The sequence below is a fragment of the Papilio polytes genome, unplaced genomic scaffold (assembly GCF_000836215.1).
Source record: "Papilio polytes unplaced genomic scaffold, Ppol_1.0 DF821289.1, whole genome shotgun sequence".
Lineage (NCBI taxonomy): Eukaryota > Metazoa > Arthropoda > Insecta > Lepidoptera > Papilionidae > Papilio > Papilio polytes.
Window position 1 is genome coordinate 5,675,004 of NW_013527915.1, and position 17,756 is coordinate 5,692,759.

Consider the following 17,756-nt stretch of genomic DNA (forward strand, 5'->3'; position numbering starts at 1 on the left):
TCATGAAACTCTTGCTAAAGATTAAGGTCAGTTGTCTGTTTTACTTTCTTTTTATGATATAAATGTTATGTGTTTTGTTGAATAAAATTCAGTTTTGTGTTATTTTTTCAGAACGGCACGCCACCGATGTGCAAGGCGGCGCTGCGTCAGATAACGGACAAGGCGCGCGATTTCGGTGCAGGCCCGCTTTTCAACCAAATCCTCCCGCTGCTCATGAGCCCCACTCTGGAGGACCAGGAACGGCATCTTCTAGTCAAGGTCATCGACAGAATTCTCTATAAGCTGGATGATCTTGTACGACCTTATGTGCATAAGGTAAAGAGACATTTCAATTACTACTAAATAATGAAACAAATTATAGTGTGTTTTAAAAATTGTATTGTTTCATGTTATGATAATTTTAATTTCTTACGATATTTCTTTCAGATCTTGGTGGTGATAGAACCTCTTTTGATTGACGAAGATTACTACGCGCGTGTGGAAGGTCGTGAAATTATATCCAACCTTGCGAAGGCTGCCGGTCTGGCCACCATGATCTCTACAATGAGACCTGACATTGACAATATTGATGAATACGTAAGAAACACTACCGCAAGAGCATTCGCTGTCGTCGCCTCAGCTTTAGGTATAAATTGTGCTAATATTGATAATTGTAGCAGTCATTGTTGCTAACTTATGGACTAAAAATTGCTTTCAGGTATACCTTCTCTACTGCCATTCTTGAAGGCTGTATGCAGATCTAAGAAGTCATGGCAGGCACGGCACACCGGTATAAAGATTGTGCAGCAGATTGCTATTCTTATGGGCTGTGCTATTCTACCACATCTTAAATCTCTGGTGGAGATTATTGAACATGGTAAGTTCACAATTAATGCGTTTTTCTTAATCTAGGCCCAAAGTCATTAGCGCACTGCGTCTCACCTCCCAGTATGCCCCACTACACTTAAAATTGTGTTTTAAAATTATTTAAAAATATTTAAAAACGAATTGCATAAATTTAAGAGCTGACAAGATATACATAGTATTTATTTTCATACTTTGGTAAATATTTTTTTTTTACAGGACTTGTGGATGAGCAACAAAAAGTGCGAACAATCACTGCGTTGGCGAGCGCCGCTTTAGCCGAAGCTGCGACTCCGTACGGTATCGAGTCATTCGACTCAGTACTGAAGCCGCTGTGGAAGGGTATCAGGACGCACAGAGGCAAAGGTCTGGCCGCTTTCCTCAAGGCTATTGGATACCTCATCCCCCTCATGGACGCAGAATACGCTAATTATTATACCAGAGAAGTGATGCTTATCCTCATTCGTGAGTTCCAGTCACCTGATGAAGAAATGAAAAAGATTGTCTTGAAGGTAAATACATAATATGTTGGCAGGGTTATGACTTATGACATCCTATATTTTTAGTTACATTTGGTTTCGAAAAGAGTTTGCTATCTTATTACGATTTAAGATTGTTTCTTATTTGTTTTAATTTGGGGTCTTGAAATTTAAAAAAAAATATGTGTTTAAAATGTCTCTGTTTTTGTTGTAGGTAGTAAAACAGTGTTGCGGTACTGACGGCGTGGAGCCTCAGTACATTATGGATGAGATCTTGCCGCACTTCTTTAAGCACTTCTGGAATCACCGCATGGCCCTCGATAGACGTAACTACCGACAACTGGTCGATACCACTGTTGAAATTGCTAATAAGGTCAGTCACACAATTATCTTTAACTAGCTTTCGCCCGAGACTCCGTTCGTTTGGAATAAAAAAAAAATTAAAAGAGAGTAGCCTATGTCTTCTTCCAGACTATATATATAGAGGATCTATACCAAATTTCATCGAAATCCGTTGAGCCGTTTTGGCTATAAACTCTTACAAACATCCATTCATCTAAACTTTCGCATTTATAACATTAGTATGAGTATTATTTAGCGATATATCTGTGAGGAATTAAAAACTGTTATTATTTATTTTCGTATTTCTTTTTAATTCCGAATTCCTGCACTTTATAGAATTAATGTGAATTATTGCAGGTCGGAGCTTCAGAGATAATAAACAGAATTGTGGACGACCTAAAAGACGACAATGAGCAGTACAGAAAAATGGTTATGGAGTCGATTGAGAAGATCCTCGCAAACTTGGGTGCAGCTGATATCGACTCCAAGTTGGAGGAAGCTCTCATTGACGGCATCTTGTACGCATTCCAGGAACAAACTACTGAGGTGAATACATCATTTAATTATAAATAAGATTTAAAATACTTTACATGGTTAGCATTATAATTTTGGTCGGTATTTCTGTGGCAAATACATATTTTCCTAATACTTTTATTACTAAAATACTTACGGAATACTTTTAAATTGGTATATCAAATAGTTCCGTTAAGTGTTATAGAATACGTCTGTTTGCAGGATGTGGTGATGCTGAACGGTTTCGGTACGATCGTGAATCAGCTGGGCAAGCGCGTGAAGCCGTACCTGCCGCAGATCTGCGGCATCATCCTGTGGCGCATGAACAACAAGTCCGCCAAGGTGCGCCAGCAGGCCGCCGACCTCATCTCGCGCATCGCTGTCGTCATGAAGACCTGCCAAGAGGTTGGTAGAGCCCTGAATACATAGGACTTTTGTAAAACACTGTTTTTTATTTTATAGAATGGAGTACAGCTGCATACATATGTTATTAAACTTTTTTAAATTAATTGGCAAAAGTATAACAGGCATATTTTACCTTTTTAATCAACCTGAGTGACATGTTCAACATAGCAAATGTAAATAATAATTCTTTTGCAGGAAAAATTAATGGGCCATCTTGGCGTAGTACTTTATGAGTATCTGGGTGAAGAATATCCTGAAGTGTTGGGTTCGATACTGGGCGCGCTGAAGGCCATCGTCAACGTTATCGGAATGACTAAAATGACACCACCCATCAAAGACCTCTTGCCAAGACTGACACCCATATTGAAAAACAGGTATACCATCATCTTTAGCGTAATATTTTTATATTAATTTATAGTTGCGTACATTTCCATCCATAATAATATCTATGTAAGAACATAACTCGGTCCTAGCAAACCTTCCATAGTTGGACTAATATCTTTGTTGTTCAAAGCATTTATGCCAGTGTTTGACACATCAATACAAAATCTTAACCATTCAAATAGCAATGTGATTGATGTATTCCTATAACGCTATCTTATTATTTAAATGTGTATACATAAATAAAAATACTAATAAACAATTTCGTGTGTTATTAGACATGAGAAAGTACAAGAGAATTGTATCGATCTAGTTGGTCGCATCGCGGACCGCGGGCCGGAGTTCGTGTCGGCGCGCGAGTGGATGAGGATCTGCTTCGAGCTGCTGGAGCTGCTGAAGGCGCACAAGAAGGCCATCCGCCGCGCCACCGTCAACACCTTCGGATACATCGCCAAGGCCATCGGCCCCCACGACGTGCTCGCCACGCTGCTAAATAACTTGAAAGTACAGGAGAGACAGAACAGGTATGTTCAACGTAAAAGTATAATGTACTAGCTTTCGCCCGCGACTCCGTTCGCGTATAATTGACTACAGACTATCCTCTACGTCTTTGCCAAATTTCATCGAGGTCTGTTCAGACGTTTAGGCTACAAACACTAACATCCATCCATCTAAACTTTCACATATACAATATGAGTTTAATGTGTTATCGATTGTTTATTTCCTTTTTTAGTTATTAATATTTGAAAATGATATCTGTTTGCAGAAAATGACTGCATCAGTTTATTTCCCGTCGGTTTTACAATATTTCTAATTTTTTACTTAAAATGGTAGTTTGAAATTACACTACATGTTTCATGCCATGGAGATTTTTTTTAAATGAAAGTGAATTACCGATATTATTTTTTCAATAATCGCAATGTATTGTGCAGAGTATGTACGACGGTGGCGATCGCCATAGTGGCGGAGACGTGCTCGCCGTTCACGGTGCTGCCCGCGCTCATGAACGAGTACCGCGTGCCCGAGCTCAACGTGCAGAACGGAGTGCTCAAGTCGCTCTCCTTCCTCTTCGAGTACATCGGGGAGATGGGCAAGGACTACATCTACGCGGTCTGCCCCTTGCTCGAAGACGCACTTATGGACAGGTAATATTGTATATGCTGTTCTTATATTCACATTTGTTGCAATAGTACTTTATTTAAAAACTGTTTAAGAGTGGCAGTTAATTGGTTGTTTGAGTTGATCACCAGACAACAGATTATTATGGTGAATCTGTCGCAATAATAGTATGTTTCTTTCAGATTTGTAGATAAAAAAATGGTTTATTCTGTTGACAAACGATAATTTATTAACACGAAAATGCTTCGACTGATCATGCCTTTCCATCTCTAATTTCGATCTCTCGCTCTCATGCTCGGTTAAGGTGGAACGTGACAATGAGTCATGGTTTTTCGTCCGTGCAACCGACATTAATGACGTCATGTTGTCTTTTTAATATCCAGAGACCTTGTACATCGGCAAACGGCGTGCGCGGCGATAAAACACATGGCGCTTGGCGTGTACGGCTTCGGCTGCGAGGACGCCCTCATTCACCTGCTGAACCACGTGTGGCCCAACATCTTCGAGACCTCGCCCCATCTGGTGCAGGCCTTCATGGACGCTGTGGAGGGAATGAGGGTCGCCCTTGGACCTATCAAGATATTGCAGTATGCACTACAGGTGAAGATAATATTTAAGATAAACAATCTTGGGTTTGTAGATTTAGCTAACGCCGTGCTTAATTAAATCTGTTTTCTGACTACCCCCTTTTGGATTAGCCACGTAAACTTATGCAATTGAGGACATTTTTTCGTGATGTTATTAAAGCTACACATTGCTATTTTAAACTATTGTATATGGGCAATGAAAAAACAATTTTAATGTTATTCTCTCCGAAGATAATTCCTACTGCTAGTCAATAAATGTACAGCAGGTAATGTTTAAATGGGATTCTTAGAATTGAGAAATATAAATAATGTATCTGTGCAGGGCTTGTTCCACCCCGCGCGGAAGGTGCGCGACGTGTACTGGAAGATCTACAACACGCTGTACATCGGCGGACAGGACGGGCTGGTGGCGGGCTACCCGCGCATCCACAACGACGCGCACAACCACTTCCTCAGATACGAGCTCGACTACACGCTCTAACTACACCTCCACCTCCACCTCTACCTACATACACCATTGCGGGATTGTTTTCTTTTTGTATTCACTTACATTTAGAATAATTCAGAAAAAAATATATAATTATAAGAGTCGGAAGCAACTTTGTTTAATTTTTAAGCCTAAATCACTTAGTTTATAATTTATCACGGTTTCATGAGTGTCTCTATAACACCCAGTCTTAAATATCAATTAAAACTGATCTTAAATATTTGAATGCTAATTATTAAATGTAAATAGGGTTTAATAAAAAGCAAAATCAAAGGAAATATTTTATTTACCATGGGAAGCATTAAGCTTAAATTTTTGGTACAATCTTTTAATACTTTTGCTTATAATCTTATTTTGTATAATAATAAGAATAAAAAATTATCTATAATTTAGACTGACTAGCCGTTTATGTACATTATACAAATGATATAAATAAAAAAGCTAAATTTAATCCTATTCAATAAATAAAATACCTACAAAAAAGTGTATAAGTGTTTTTTGAGCAACCTAAAATAAATTCATTTAATTTTAAATCTACAAGAGATCTTTTATATGGGAATGTTTTTTTGAACCCTGAAACATAAAAAATACTTGGAAAATATGAATTATAAGATGGTTAGAGAATTTAGAGTTTTAGTTAGAGCTTGAAACAGAATCTAATACATGTTTAAGAGCTTTCAAGTAATAAATAAATCCAGGTCTCAATTTAAATCTAAAACACTGCCATTTAGCTACCATATAAAATAGTTAGCGACTATAAGCGAAATAGTAAATTTAATTTTGAATGAGTTAAATTTTGAAAAGTATGTAATTTTTTCTGCTATTTTAGAACATAGTACACTTTTTTTTTTAAACACTGGTTAAATGATCTTTACGATTCGATAACTTCTATCTTTTAGAACCGATTAAATAATAAATCAAAAACATAAAAATTTTTGGTTTTCAATACAATAAATTAAAAATTAAATTTGACAAAAATATTATGCCCCATTTTACTCATACATGCCCTATATCACATAGCCAAAAATTCTAAACTATAGGCAGTACTTTAACTGTCATGATTAAATTTGCTAGTATACTGTGACCAACTTATCTGGCCCGGGAAAGGTGTATCACTGTTAGCAGTAAAAAAAGCTGACAAAATAACAGATTTAAAAATAAAAGAAAGACAACAGTCCATTGAGCTATTGTAATATAGTTTTACTTATAGCAGCCGGGTCAGATAAGTTAGTAGGGCTATACTATGCAAAGCAGCCTCCTCTGGCGGATACATGCATGAAGTGTGCATGCAGCACTGTCTGCCAGGTGGTACCGGCGGGGGGCTCTGCGGTGACGCCGAGCCGCCGCTGCAGCGTCCCGTCAGCGCGCACCGCCCACACCTCACCCTCGATACTCGATATATCTTTGTATGTTTGCTCGCTGTCTGTAGACATTAAGAAAAAAAATATATAAATTGAATAAAGGAAAATGTACTTAAAGAGATATTTAAGGGAATGTTGAGAGAAATATTGCAAATATGTCATAAAATATAGGTTTAATTCTTACCCGATATAAATTTCCACTGTTTACCATCTAGTTGTTCTTTACTTATGCCAGTTCTAACAGCAATCGCACCATTGGTGAGTATAACCCAAGCCGAGGTTTTGGTGACAGAAATTGCTTTAGCACCGACTGACCCCTTGTGGCCGTAAGTGAAACCACACTTTGGTGCCTCTATTAGTTTCCAATCGGAACCGCCAGGGTTCTCTTCAGATACACCTTGTCTATAATATAGTTCTCCTTTCCTTCCAACAGTCCAAATTATATTATTGCATGTGCTTATTGCCAGTAAAGCTTGGGGGCTATTCACATGTTCCCAATGAGCACCCTAAAATTAATGAGTGAAATCATAACCAAAGTTTTAAGGACAACTAGGTAATAAAAATTACGATTGGAATATAATTCATTCTAATTTTGACTTGTACTCACAGCAGGAGTTGTGGGCGTGACTCCAGTTCTGTAGATGGCGTCACCTCCAACAGTCACTGCCCATACTGAAGCCTGATTACCATTTGTCTATCAAACAGAAAAGAACAATTTAAAGATTAATTACAATTTTAACTTCTAAAATCAGAACAGATGGTAAAAATGTATTGATAAACATATGTTTATTTGACAGTAAGTCTTTAGTACATTTAATTGGCGAGAAGCCAATATGTCTGACATAATAGTGAATTATAATTACACTTACATTTTAGTAACAACTTTTTCCAATACATACATATGAATTAATGTATATTTTATAGAAGTGTATTTACATACCCAAATAGAAATATCAAGTAGTCCAGTATTTCCAGCGCGAACCCAGGGACCTTCGGTATTAATTTGAGCTTTTCTATACCATCGGCGCCGTCGAACGCAATCGGTAAAAATCTTTTTTCCGTGGTAAGGAGCCGGAAAATCCGTGGCGTATTGCCATCCTTCATTGTCAACCCCACCAGGGGTATTATAATCCACCATCCATTCAGATACCTAAAATAAGGAATTGTTAAAAGTTCCAAAATTATTTTATTGTACTCCAATAAATTGTGAATTATTATTCAAACTGAATGTACCCAATGCCAATGTCGATTTAGTAGCTTGGTATGTTCCCTCGTTCTTTTTAGTTTGCCAGTGATGTCACTCCACATATATCGGTCAGTGGGAAGCCCAGTGGATGTATATCCTGACAATGGATTCCATCTTTGATTTTCATACACACAATAAGTTTGTGTATCAGTCATTGCATGAATAGCTTCATTTCCTCCTATTCCTGAAAGAATTATAATTTATATATCATAGAATGTCAATTTCCATGATAAAAACATTTTTAAAATATGTCATAAACAACATCATAAACATTATTACCTACCTTTCAAATTACCACCGCCCCAACCTCCAGTGTAAACCCATGCTCTGTGATCATGAGAAATTCCCCATACAAAACCATTCTGACTGCACTCAACTTTGCGTAAATAGCCTCCCATCATACGCCAGAACATTTCATCAGGACCAATTATCACACTTGTTGATGAATATTCCATTGTATAAAGTCTTAACTGCCCCTGAACTAATACAGATGTTATTGTTTCTGGTGACATTCTATGCTTATAAGAGCAATACTTCTCATCATTGATTACAACAGTGAATCCTTTAATTTCCGAAACAATTTTCAAAGAAAACTCTTGTCCCTTAGCCAAGGGTAGCTTGTGACGTTCTTCTGCTCCCCAATTACCAGAAACCTTTGTATTACACACAACTGTGTTTTCATCAAATCTGACATTGAAATGAAAAGGTACTTCGGTCACTTCAGTCTCTATTTTATGCCTTTGTTTCTTTACCTCTGGACCCTGGAGGTTAATGTGAAATCTTGTTATGTCATCAAATAAACATCCAGACATTTTCAATATGCAACCAGGAGTGAAATTATTGTGCAGTGCTGTTGAAAATCCAGATGTCATATTCTTTCCAAACACTTGAAATTCTTTTGTATATCTACCATTTTCTTCACAATTTAATCTAGCTGGTAAAGGATCCCAGTTCAGTATATCTCCTGAATTTGTTACAGCCCATACAGAGTTATTGGAAGGCCTTCCTGACAATCCATGTATTTGAGATGTAATATCAACTAACACATTAACCCACTCCTCCTGTTCCATTTCTGTCATATATTGTATCTTAATCACATCTTTACTTTGGTTTGGAACTACCAAAGAAATTCTGGGATTTCCTGGCTCTGAACATGTAGTAATACTGCTTATCTCACCTAAATTAAGAATAAACTTGATAGTGCCATCTGGTTGGAAGACAGATAAGGTGCCAGTATTTTCAGTAGCATGCCAATACAAAGATATTATACAGTCCTCACTGGAGTTAATAGCAGTAACTAATCTAGCCTCACTGCTTCTAGTCCAACCTTTCTCTTCAATAGCTAAACCATAGCGAGATAAATCAACATCCATACTGTTCCTATTTTTTAAACTCTCCAATATTGAAAATCTCCATTTAGCTGTAATATCAGAATTAAAAGCATTTTGTGAGTCTGAGAACCAATGAGGCACTTGTACTGTGTCTACAGAACAGCCTCCGGCTTCCACAAAGGCCCAGGATGTATCACAGGTTCCCCAAGCTGTTTGACTTACTTCATCATCAAAGAACATTCCTGAGTCAGTATCAAATACACTGCTGTCACTGTCTGGTTGAGCTTCCATACCAACAACAGAGCCTACACTGCGTACAGGGCTCCAAGCACGAGGATTTTTTAATGTGGTTTCATAACTTTTCCCACTTAGGTCAATGGTCTCAATGTTACTACTTTTCTTGGCTCTAGATTCTCTTGCAGATTTAATAGGCAAGGTATTCTCAATGGGTGCAGAATGTGATTCTTCCCAAGAACTATGCAAGTGGATGTTTGACTTTAACTCACTTGTGTTTGATTCATTTAACATATTGAGACTGTGATGTTTGGGATTTGAAGCAGATGATATAATACTTGCTGTGCTTGATGTACGACTTAATTGCATATTAGCCTGCACCATCCTCCATCTTTTACCAGTCAACTCAGCCAGAGTTATTCCACTTCTCCAATAAACATTCTTGTTGGATTCTCCAATAGCAAAAACTTGGTCATTGATGCCTACAGAAATATGCACCATATTCCCATTCATTTCCAACCATCCAGTGCCCATTGCAGCTATTTCTGAAGTTCCTGCTGAATTCCCATCAATACCTTTTCTAAACCATACTCTAGTATCAGTGCTCACAGCCCATACAACATTAACTCCAACTGAGAGGACAGAGAGTTTTGTTTCAGGTGGAGATTTGACTTCAAGCCATCCATCCCCCGTGGGACAATCTTTGGTAACTCCTTTTCTAATAATAGCCCTCCCTGTCCATAATAAAGCCCATACAAGCCCTGTAGGGCCTACAGAAATTTGCTTAATATCACAATTTGGTGGAATACTCACATTGATCCATTTTTGTCCCTCAGGAGAACTTGTACTGACACCTGTTCTGTACATGACACGTCCATGTGCTGTGATAGCCCATACTGCAAGTGTGCCCGGTGAAGCATACGGAATCTGATTACCACCAATATTAACATCAATAAAAGGTTCTTGTGTTGGATCTTTATGGAGAGGAGCTATAGCACACCATGAATTCATTGCACTAAACTTTCGATATCGGATCCATTTTCTTCTTCTAACACAAGACTTCCACTGCTTTACTGGACCAAATTGTGCAGGAAAGTCAACTGCATAACTCCATCCATCATGATCTAATGGTTGACCATCCAATGTTAATTCTAGTTGCCAGTCTCCTTCCCATTGCCACGCCATAGAAGGAAGTCTTATGGAATCTATTGACCTATCTTTACTACCATCCTGGGACGAAAAATGGTATCTGTCTGTTGGTAGTAGTCGTCCAGAAAAACCTTCTAATGGAAGCCATCTCTCGTTCTCATAGGACTCTTCTTTTACACGAATTGGTATCTCAAGACCGTGGACGTGAAGGTAAATTTGACGATCACCTCCAACCGCCCACAAAAAATGCGGCACAGCTGACAATGTCTTAAACTCTATGCCAAGATACATAAATTCTCTCCAACAAGATCCACTAGTCGAGAGAGCGTATACTTTACCCTCATTATTGATTGAGAATAAAAGAGAATTACTAGACATTTTTAATAGAGCGAAACGATTTTTTATCCGCAGAAACAGTAAATTAAAATTACCTGTGCATGTTCAAACTAGAATTCATTTTATTACACTTATATTCTAAAAGCAACAATTAAATATTTTTAGCTACATCGAAGAACTAAATACATTTTAAATAAATATTAACAAGTAGCGAAGCAATCTTTCACCGATTTTTGGTTTTTTTATTACTTCATTTCATAGATTATAAAATCAAATCATCTGTTTTAAACACTATAGAAAAAATATTTTACGTGTGTCAAAAATCTATTTGTGGTAATTATCACATTATAACACAATATCCAATAAAACTAGCAAATTAGCAAACACTGATAACTTTTGAAATCTCCGCACTTTGGGATTGTGAGATTTTTTTGGTTAACAAGAACCCTTTAATGGAAATAGTTTCAACCATGTCTGTATTTCTAAACTTGTCCCAATTTGTCATCTCACAAACACATGTTATTGACATATTAAAATTGACATTGACATAATGTTAACCTCGCTAAATAAGAATTTTATGTGTATAACAATAATTCAAGTATTTCTTAAGCTTCTCAATTTTTAAAATGAATTCAAATAATGATACGCATAGTTTAAAAATTGCCAGCATCACAATTGATTTACTCGTAAATAATCTAGATTGTGATCCGTGCTGAAATTAAACATACTGCGAAAAAGCCTTCCAAGGCCATGTTTAGAAATAGATCCGTCAGTCATCTCAGTTAAAACTTCCGAGTAGAGTAGTCGTAATTGGTATATTGCCAGAAAAACATTTCATATCCCAATTTGAAATTTAATTTTTATTTTGTAACATTTCTACTGGTTTCATTTTGTGTTTAGCAACATGAGTGTACTAAGTAAAATAAAAGTTGTATATGATAACTATCCTTTATTAAGGGGTATGGCATCTTATGGCATTATTTGGCCAATTTCAAGTTTAATTCAACAGACATTTGAAACAAAAGACAGTGGTAAGCTATCATTTATAATTATATATGATTTATGTGTATAGACTGTATTATATGTACCTTAGCTTAGTTTGTTGGCTTGTATATCATGTAGTAAATTATTGTTAACTTTCAGATGAAGGCTATGATTGGTGGAGATGTGCTCGTTTTGGCTTATGGGGTTCCTGTTATGTTGCACCTACTTTGTACACATGGCTAACTATAGCTAGTATTATGTGGCCTGGAAATACTATTCGTGCTGGTCTTATAAAGGTCATTATTATTTATTAACCTGTATTCTATCTTATACTTGTTTTGAATGAAAAGAACAGGTGTGTAATAATATAAAACAGAAAATTATTTGCCCTACTAGGTAGAGAATCAATAGGTAAAAACATTTATCCGTTTCAAAGAAATTGAGGAGTCCATGATAACCAATTTGTAATTGTGTTTATTATTACCAATATATGTCTGTGGTTTTTTATGTGTACTTCTTTATAAGTAGTAGAGTATCTGTACATATAAATTATGTACTATATAAAAATTAGAGTATCATGTGCATATAAATTATCATAATATAGTGTTTGTCACATTGAAATAATTTGGAAGAAACCTTGAATAAATTAGCATATTTTAGATAATTTACTTGTATTTATGTCAATGACTTTTTTGTTTTATGAAATTAAACATATGAATATATTTTTTCAGACAGCTGTTGAAACTGTAACATACACCCCATTTGCAATGTGCAGTTTTTATTTTGGCATGAGTATGTTGGAGATGAAATCTTTTGACGAAGCAGTAGCAGAAGTGAATGCTAAATTCTGGCCTACATATAAGGTATTTTAATTTATATTTATACTATTATGCACTACACTACATAATTTACACTACCTAGTCAGATAGCTTAAGAGTAGGTAGCTTGAAATAGCTTAAATTGTCTATAAAACACTTCTATGACATATATCTGGCTTCAAGGTCTTCAAATCAGGTCAAGAAATGCAAAAAAAGTGTCTTTTATCTATTATCTAATAAACTAATAAATATTATCTTTGATAGGGCTAAACTTGGACTTTAATACATAAATGCACTTGTATATGCTTGGACTTTATCCTCTCATTGTCATTGTGATAACTAGAAGCATACTTTTTTCAGGTTGGAGCATCCATATGGCCAGCTGTGGCTCTAGTTAACTTCTGTTTTATTCCACCAAAGAACAGAGTACCTTTCATCAGTGTGTGCAGTCTCATGTGGACCTGTTTTCTTGCTTATATGAAACATCTTGAGAAGGAAGATTTACCTCAAAGAGCAAAAAAAAGTAATGTTAAAATGCTGAGTAATATATGAAAACTATTACCATTTAGACAAATATTATTTATTAGACAATTTTTTAAACAGATGGGATATCAGTATTCTAATTTTTAAGTTAGTAATTATACTGAGTTGGCTTACCAAGTAGATGCTTACCAACTTTTTCATGTATAGTATTTTATATTGTAGCCTTCTGACCTTGAGATAAATTATTGTTTTTTTTTTAATACAATGACAATGGTACCAATGGCAAAGCATTCTAAAAGTAGTATAAAATATTTGACTAGAATTGGTTGAATTTAAGATATTTGTAATTTAACCAAAGTTCTTTGTATTCAATCAAAGTTCCTTCTAGATAGATATACTAGAGTCAATTTATTTGTAATTGTATTATACAGTATTATAATGATTTTTATTTATTATTGACAGTAATGTGAGTTGAAAACTCTTTAATTTTATTTTTTGGTGATTTCAAAGATAAATTATTTAAAACTGTGTTAAGGTTATGATTTATTTATTCCTTTGTTTACATAAAATAGTGTTTTTACAAATGTATTTTGAATTAGGTAATAGAAATTGTGATAATATTGTGTTGTAAGAAATTATAAACTTCATAAATTGTGATGTGATACAGGTATAATATTTAAATAAAATATTTTGTTATTAAATAACACTATTAAGCGTTTGTTTCAGTTAATATCCATTATTAATTTAGCTCCTTAAATTATTTCAATGTGCCTTTCCTGAACTCAAAGCATTATATAGTTATATACTGCTAACTACCCAGCAACTAAAGATGAGAAAACCGAGGTTCAGTGGTTTCGACACTTCGTAAGGATGAAAACATTTTAAAAATATAAATTACAGTGTTTATAGGATAGGTCTGGATGGAATTACAGGACCTGTGACCATGACGTCATGAAATCTGGAAGTGGTGAGGACGGTGATAAATAGAAATCTGCAGTTTGCGTCTATTTATCTAGATCAGTGACTTGAGTTTTCTTATCTGTAGTCTTTGCTAACTGTCAACTTAAATTTTTGCTATTGTCAAAATAGCTGTCATCTGTCATTCTCAGTTTGTCAATTTATGTTTTCATTCTAAATTAAATTGCAAAGAAAGATTGTTTATTATTTGTACTATTGTAATAAAAAATAAACATAAGCGCTATGCCCACATACAAATGGTAATGCAAAAAGTTTATTGAATAAGTTATTGGAAGTTCATGTCAGTAGAATAATGTAAACTATAGTTTATATTTACAGGACTACACTCAAAAAACCAACCAAGAATAGTCATGATTACCCCAGTTTAAAAGTATCCACCCATCCATTAAAAGTTGAAGTCATAAATGTGGTTAGCTAACTATGTTTTATATGTGTTAACTGCTTTACTGTAAAAGCCAACTAAACTAAGGTTTTTGTTTTACAGAAGCAGAGTATGAGCAAAAATTTTATTGATAGTATAAATAAATGGACTGAAGCATTTGAGGAGGCAGATCCCTTGTTGAAATTTGAACAGGCTAAAGATGATGAGGTAATTAAAAGAAATATGTTAGCATGCATTTAGGTACATTAGAAATTTAAAAGAAACAGACAAATTAAGAACCTCCTCCTTTTTGAAGTTAGTTAAAATAGTTCTTCACTGACACATTAGATCTGCTATGGTGAAAATGTGAAAAATAATATTGATTAATATTGATTTTAAACATAGTTGAATTATTATAATAGTAGGAGAGACTATGGTTTCTGTAACTTAACATCTAGCGCATATTTAGTGTGAATTAAATTAAATTATTACAGTAATTTCTGTCATATATTTCAATATATTAAAAGTTAAGATTTTTTATTGTTTAGGATTTGGAGCCAATAATTGAAATAGATACACAAAAAAATTATTCACAAGTATGGAGCAAAAGACGGGCAAATATATTAAACAAATTCACAACAGGGGAAAAATTGACTATTGTAAGCAGTTTTTTGCCGGGTGGAGAAAAAGGTAACAAAATCCAGATGCACCTAACACTTTAAAAAAGTTCCACCCCTTATAATATGTATCCTTACTTTTCATTTATTAACTAAAAATATTTTAAAATGTACAAAAATATACATTTAATTAATTAACAATTTTTCTTTTTTCTTTTTTGTTACATTTTAAGTTAGTTCATTTTCAGCTCTTATAAGACAGGTATCAAATTTGAATGAGAAAGTAAAACATAGATTGGAACAGTTGGATGAGTTTGATGAAGGTTCCATCAGAAAGACCATAGGTCTCAGCCAACAGGAGTTTGTTGGAAAAATTAATATGCTTGATGAAGAAATTAAAAAGGTAAAAGTGTATTATAAATGTGTTAATTTGATGGTAAAATAACAGCATAATATTTTTAATTAAAATTTGTTCTTTACTAGGCATGGGACACAGAACAAAGAGTAAAAGCCTTCAAAATCTGCATCCAATGCTCAAAGCTACTCTCAGATTTCAATGTAATGCAGTTTTATCCAAGCAAATTTATATTGATATGCGATATATTGGACAATTTCGGCAATTTGGTATTCAATAGATTAAAAAATAAAAGCAATGGGTAAGTAATAATTTTTCATACAGAATTCTGATTGTCTCTTTTGTATAATACTGTTAATATTAACTTGTACAGTTTCTTTATTTTTTCCTCCTTTTAATTTTAGTGACAACATTATTAAATCACCAATGGACATAGATCCGTCACAAGTCCCAGAATCAGCTAAAGAGACTTGCCAGAACTGGATGTTTAAAATGGCATCTATAAGGGAATTACTACCACGGTTATATATGGAAATGTCATTGTTGAAGTGCTATGTGTTTATTAATAAAAATGATATTAAATTGGTCATTAAAAGACTGACAACGATGATCAGAGGCATTGCTAACCCATTGGTTGCGGTTTATTTGCGTGTATATTTATGTAATGTCGCCGCAAAGCTGTTGGGAAAGGACAGTGAAGAATATTTCTATGAAAATCTTAAAGAATTTCTAGAAGATTATGAACAGGTAGGATTGTGTTGAATATTTTGCTCTAATTCAAGTTTTTTTTTTCAATTCAGTTTTTGTTCAATCCTTCTTCTATGAAAGTATATACTTACATTAAATATTATAAATTTGTTGTTTTTATAGATTTTCCATCCAATGATGACTAAAAAATATGGGGCACAATTATTAACACAAGACCAATACTTAAATCTGTATGAGCCAGCAGTAAATTGGTTAATGTTTGGAACACTCAACTATCATAAATATAAACATACACTTTTGGAGGACTTTTTGAATCATTGCGATGAACTTGAAAATAAGTATGTATCAATAATATTAAAATAACATATTTTATAGTGCTATTCAAAATTAATGGCTGCTTGGAATTTTATATAAGACATAGTACCTATTTCTGAATGCATGCTCTCGCAGCAAGGATCTGCTATAAAGTTTTAATCTTAAAATAATTTAGTGTTACTTGTCTACTTTTTGATGTATCTTTAATTTCTAGTCTCGTGTATTTTAATGATTTTTGAACTAACATCAAAACAGATCCATTTCGAGTGAATTGTTTCTGGCTTGTATTCTGTCTTCATTCGATTCTCAAGACGTTATTGAAAATTCATCAAGAATATTGGAAATGATACAGAAATCCGCTGATAAAATGGGTAAGAACGATTTTTTAAATACTTCAGTTTTACATTTATTAATAAGGAGTTGTTTGTTACTGATTTTTTTCACATTTTATTAATTTTCATAATGTTTAAGCTTCTTTTGTACAAGTATTTTCACAATGGGGACAAATGGGGAAAGGGATTAGTTTCTGCAGCATAGGGAACCTAGTGCAGGAATCAAGGCTCTCATGAAAAGTATATTTTCAATAGTGAAATAATAAAGCTTTTATTTATTTATTTATATGGCCACAGTTAAATGTGTAAACAGTGCTGTTAAGCCCGGTGCTGTGTGGCGTGGGCGAGCACGTGTGCCGTGCGGGGGCGGTGGGGGCGGCGGGGGCGCGGCGGCTGCCGGCGGAGGCGCTCAGCCAGACCTGGTGGAAGATCGCCACCAACATCAAGTCCACCGCCAGCTTCCTGCACGTCCTCGAGCCCTGGATACAGTTCGCCTGCACTCAGCTCTCAGTAATATTCACATTTAAAACAAACCTTTTGAAGATCACGCATTATAAATAGCAAGATATTTATTCTCCTTCTGTAGTAGAAACATAAAACGAATATAGTATTTTTTATGCCATCCATTGCTTTAATTGCTTTGCTTGGTAAGTTTTTTTTAAGTCATTTTGTCTCAGTTCAAATACCTAATAGTTTAAATTCCTCCATATTCTTCTAAAGTTTTAAATCTTACAGACACAACACACAAATATAATCCTGCGCGGAACGATACGTTTCATGCTGAAGTGCGGCAAACCCACCGAGGAGTTCTCCTCCAACTTCCACCTCGTCGTCAAGAGGATGCTCAAGTCCATCCCTGATGTAGAGGAACTGTTTCTTATGGTAAGAGATTTTAATTACTGGTAAATGTTTATTTTTTAACAGTAAATACAGATTTAGACTAAAGTGATATTTCCAGGATGCGTTCATGCCACTGTTGGAGCTGGTGCAGA

General features: G+C 35.0%; 4 protein-coding genes across 4 annotated transcripts in view; 3 read left to right on the top strand and 1 right to left on the bottom strand.

Moving 5' to 3' along the window:
* The window catches only part of LOC106109151 (splicing factor 3B subunit 1), an 8,656-nt gene extending 3,392 nt beyond the window's left edge, over positions 1-5,264 (top strand). The window contains exons 7-19 of the mRNA XM_013290556.1: positions 1-26; positions 112-315; positions 427-625; positions 698-856; positions 1,063-1,355; positions 1,537-1,695; positions 2,022-2,210; positions 2,400-2,582; positions 2,778-2,956; positions 3,242-3,487; positions 3,896-4,108; positions 4,466-4,682; positions 4,992-5,264. Coding sequence (XP_013146010.1) covers positions 1-26; positions 112-315; positions 427-625; positions 698-856; positions 1,063-1,355; positions 1,537-1,695; positions 2,022-2,210; positions 2,400-2,582; positions 2,778-2,956; positions 3,242-3,487; positions 3,896-4,108; positions 4,466-4,682; positions 4,992-5,150 — 2,426 coding nt within the window. The 3' untranslated portion in view covers positions 5,151-5,264. The remainder of the gene's footprint in view (positions 27-111; positions 316-426; positions 626-697; positions 857-1,062; positions 1,356-1,536; positions 1,696-2,021; positions 2,211-2,399; positions 2,583-2,777; positions 2,957-3,241; positions 3,488-3,895; positions 4,109-4,465; positions 4,683-4,991) is intronic.
* Positions 5,265-5,457: 193 nt separating this feature from the next.
* Positions 5,458-10,991, bottom strand: LOC106109337 (tectonin beta-propeller repeat-containing protein 1). Its single transcript, XM_013290801.1, has 6 exons — positions 8,047-10,991; positions 7,751-7,947; positions 7,458-7,667; positions 7,125-7,211; positions 6,702-7,023; positions 5,458-6,579 (listed from the first exon to the last, which is right to left on the bottom strand). The coding sequence occupies exons 1-6, from the start codon at positions 10,853-10,855 to the stop codon at positions 6,398-6,400; spliced, it is 3,807 nt and encodes a 1,268-aa protein (XP_013146255.1). The 5' UTR covers positions 10,856-10,991; the 3' UTR covers positions 5,458-6,397.
* Positions 10,992-11,360: 369 nt separating this feature from the next.
* LOC106109222 (mpv17-like protein) lies at positions 11,361-13,618 on the top strand. The gene is made up of 4 exons (XM_013290632.1): positions 11,361-11,844; positions 11,957-12,093; positions 12,529-12,660; positions 12,976-13,618. The coding sequence occupies exons 1-4, from the start codon at positions 11,718-11,720 to the stop codon at positions 13,165-13,167; spliced, it is 588 nt and encodes a 195-aa protein (XP_013146086.1). The 5' UTR covers positions 11,361-11,717; the 3' UTR covers positions 13,168-13,618.
* A 585-nt stretch (positions 13,619-14,203) lies between these two features.
* The window catches only part of LOC106109152 (UPF0505 protein C16orf62 homolog), a 6,903-nt gene continuing 3,350 nt past the window's right edge, over positions 14,204-17,756 (top strand). The window contains exons 1-12 of the mRNA XM_013290557.1: positions 14,204-14,315; positions 14,395-14,485; positions 14,561-14,665; positions 14,986-15,127; positions 15,303-15,457; positions 15,538-15,710; positions 15,814-16,156; positions 16,280-16,455; positions 16,688-16,803; positions 17,078-17,274; positions 17,500-17,646; positions 17,723-17,749. Of these exons, the coding sequence (XP_013146011.1) occupies positions 14,299-14,315; positions 14,395-14,485; positions 14,561-14,665; positions 14,986-15,127; positions 15,303-15,457; positions 15,538-15,710; positions 15,814-16,156; positions 16,280-16,455; positions 16,688-16,803; positions 17,078-17,274; positions 17,500-17,646; positions 17,723-17,749 (1,689 nt within the window). The 5' untranslated portion in view covers positions 14,204-14,298. The remainder of the gene's footprint in view (positions 14,316-14,394; positions 14,486-14,560; positions 14,666-14,985; positions 15,128-15,302; positions 15,458-15,537; positions 15,711-15,813; positions 16,157-16,279; positions 16,456-16,687; positions 16,804-17,077; positions 17,275-17,499; positions 17,647-17,722; positions 17,750-17,756) is intronic.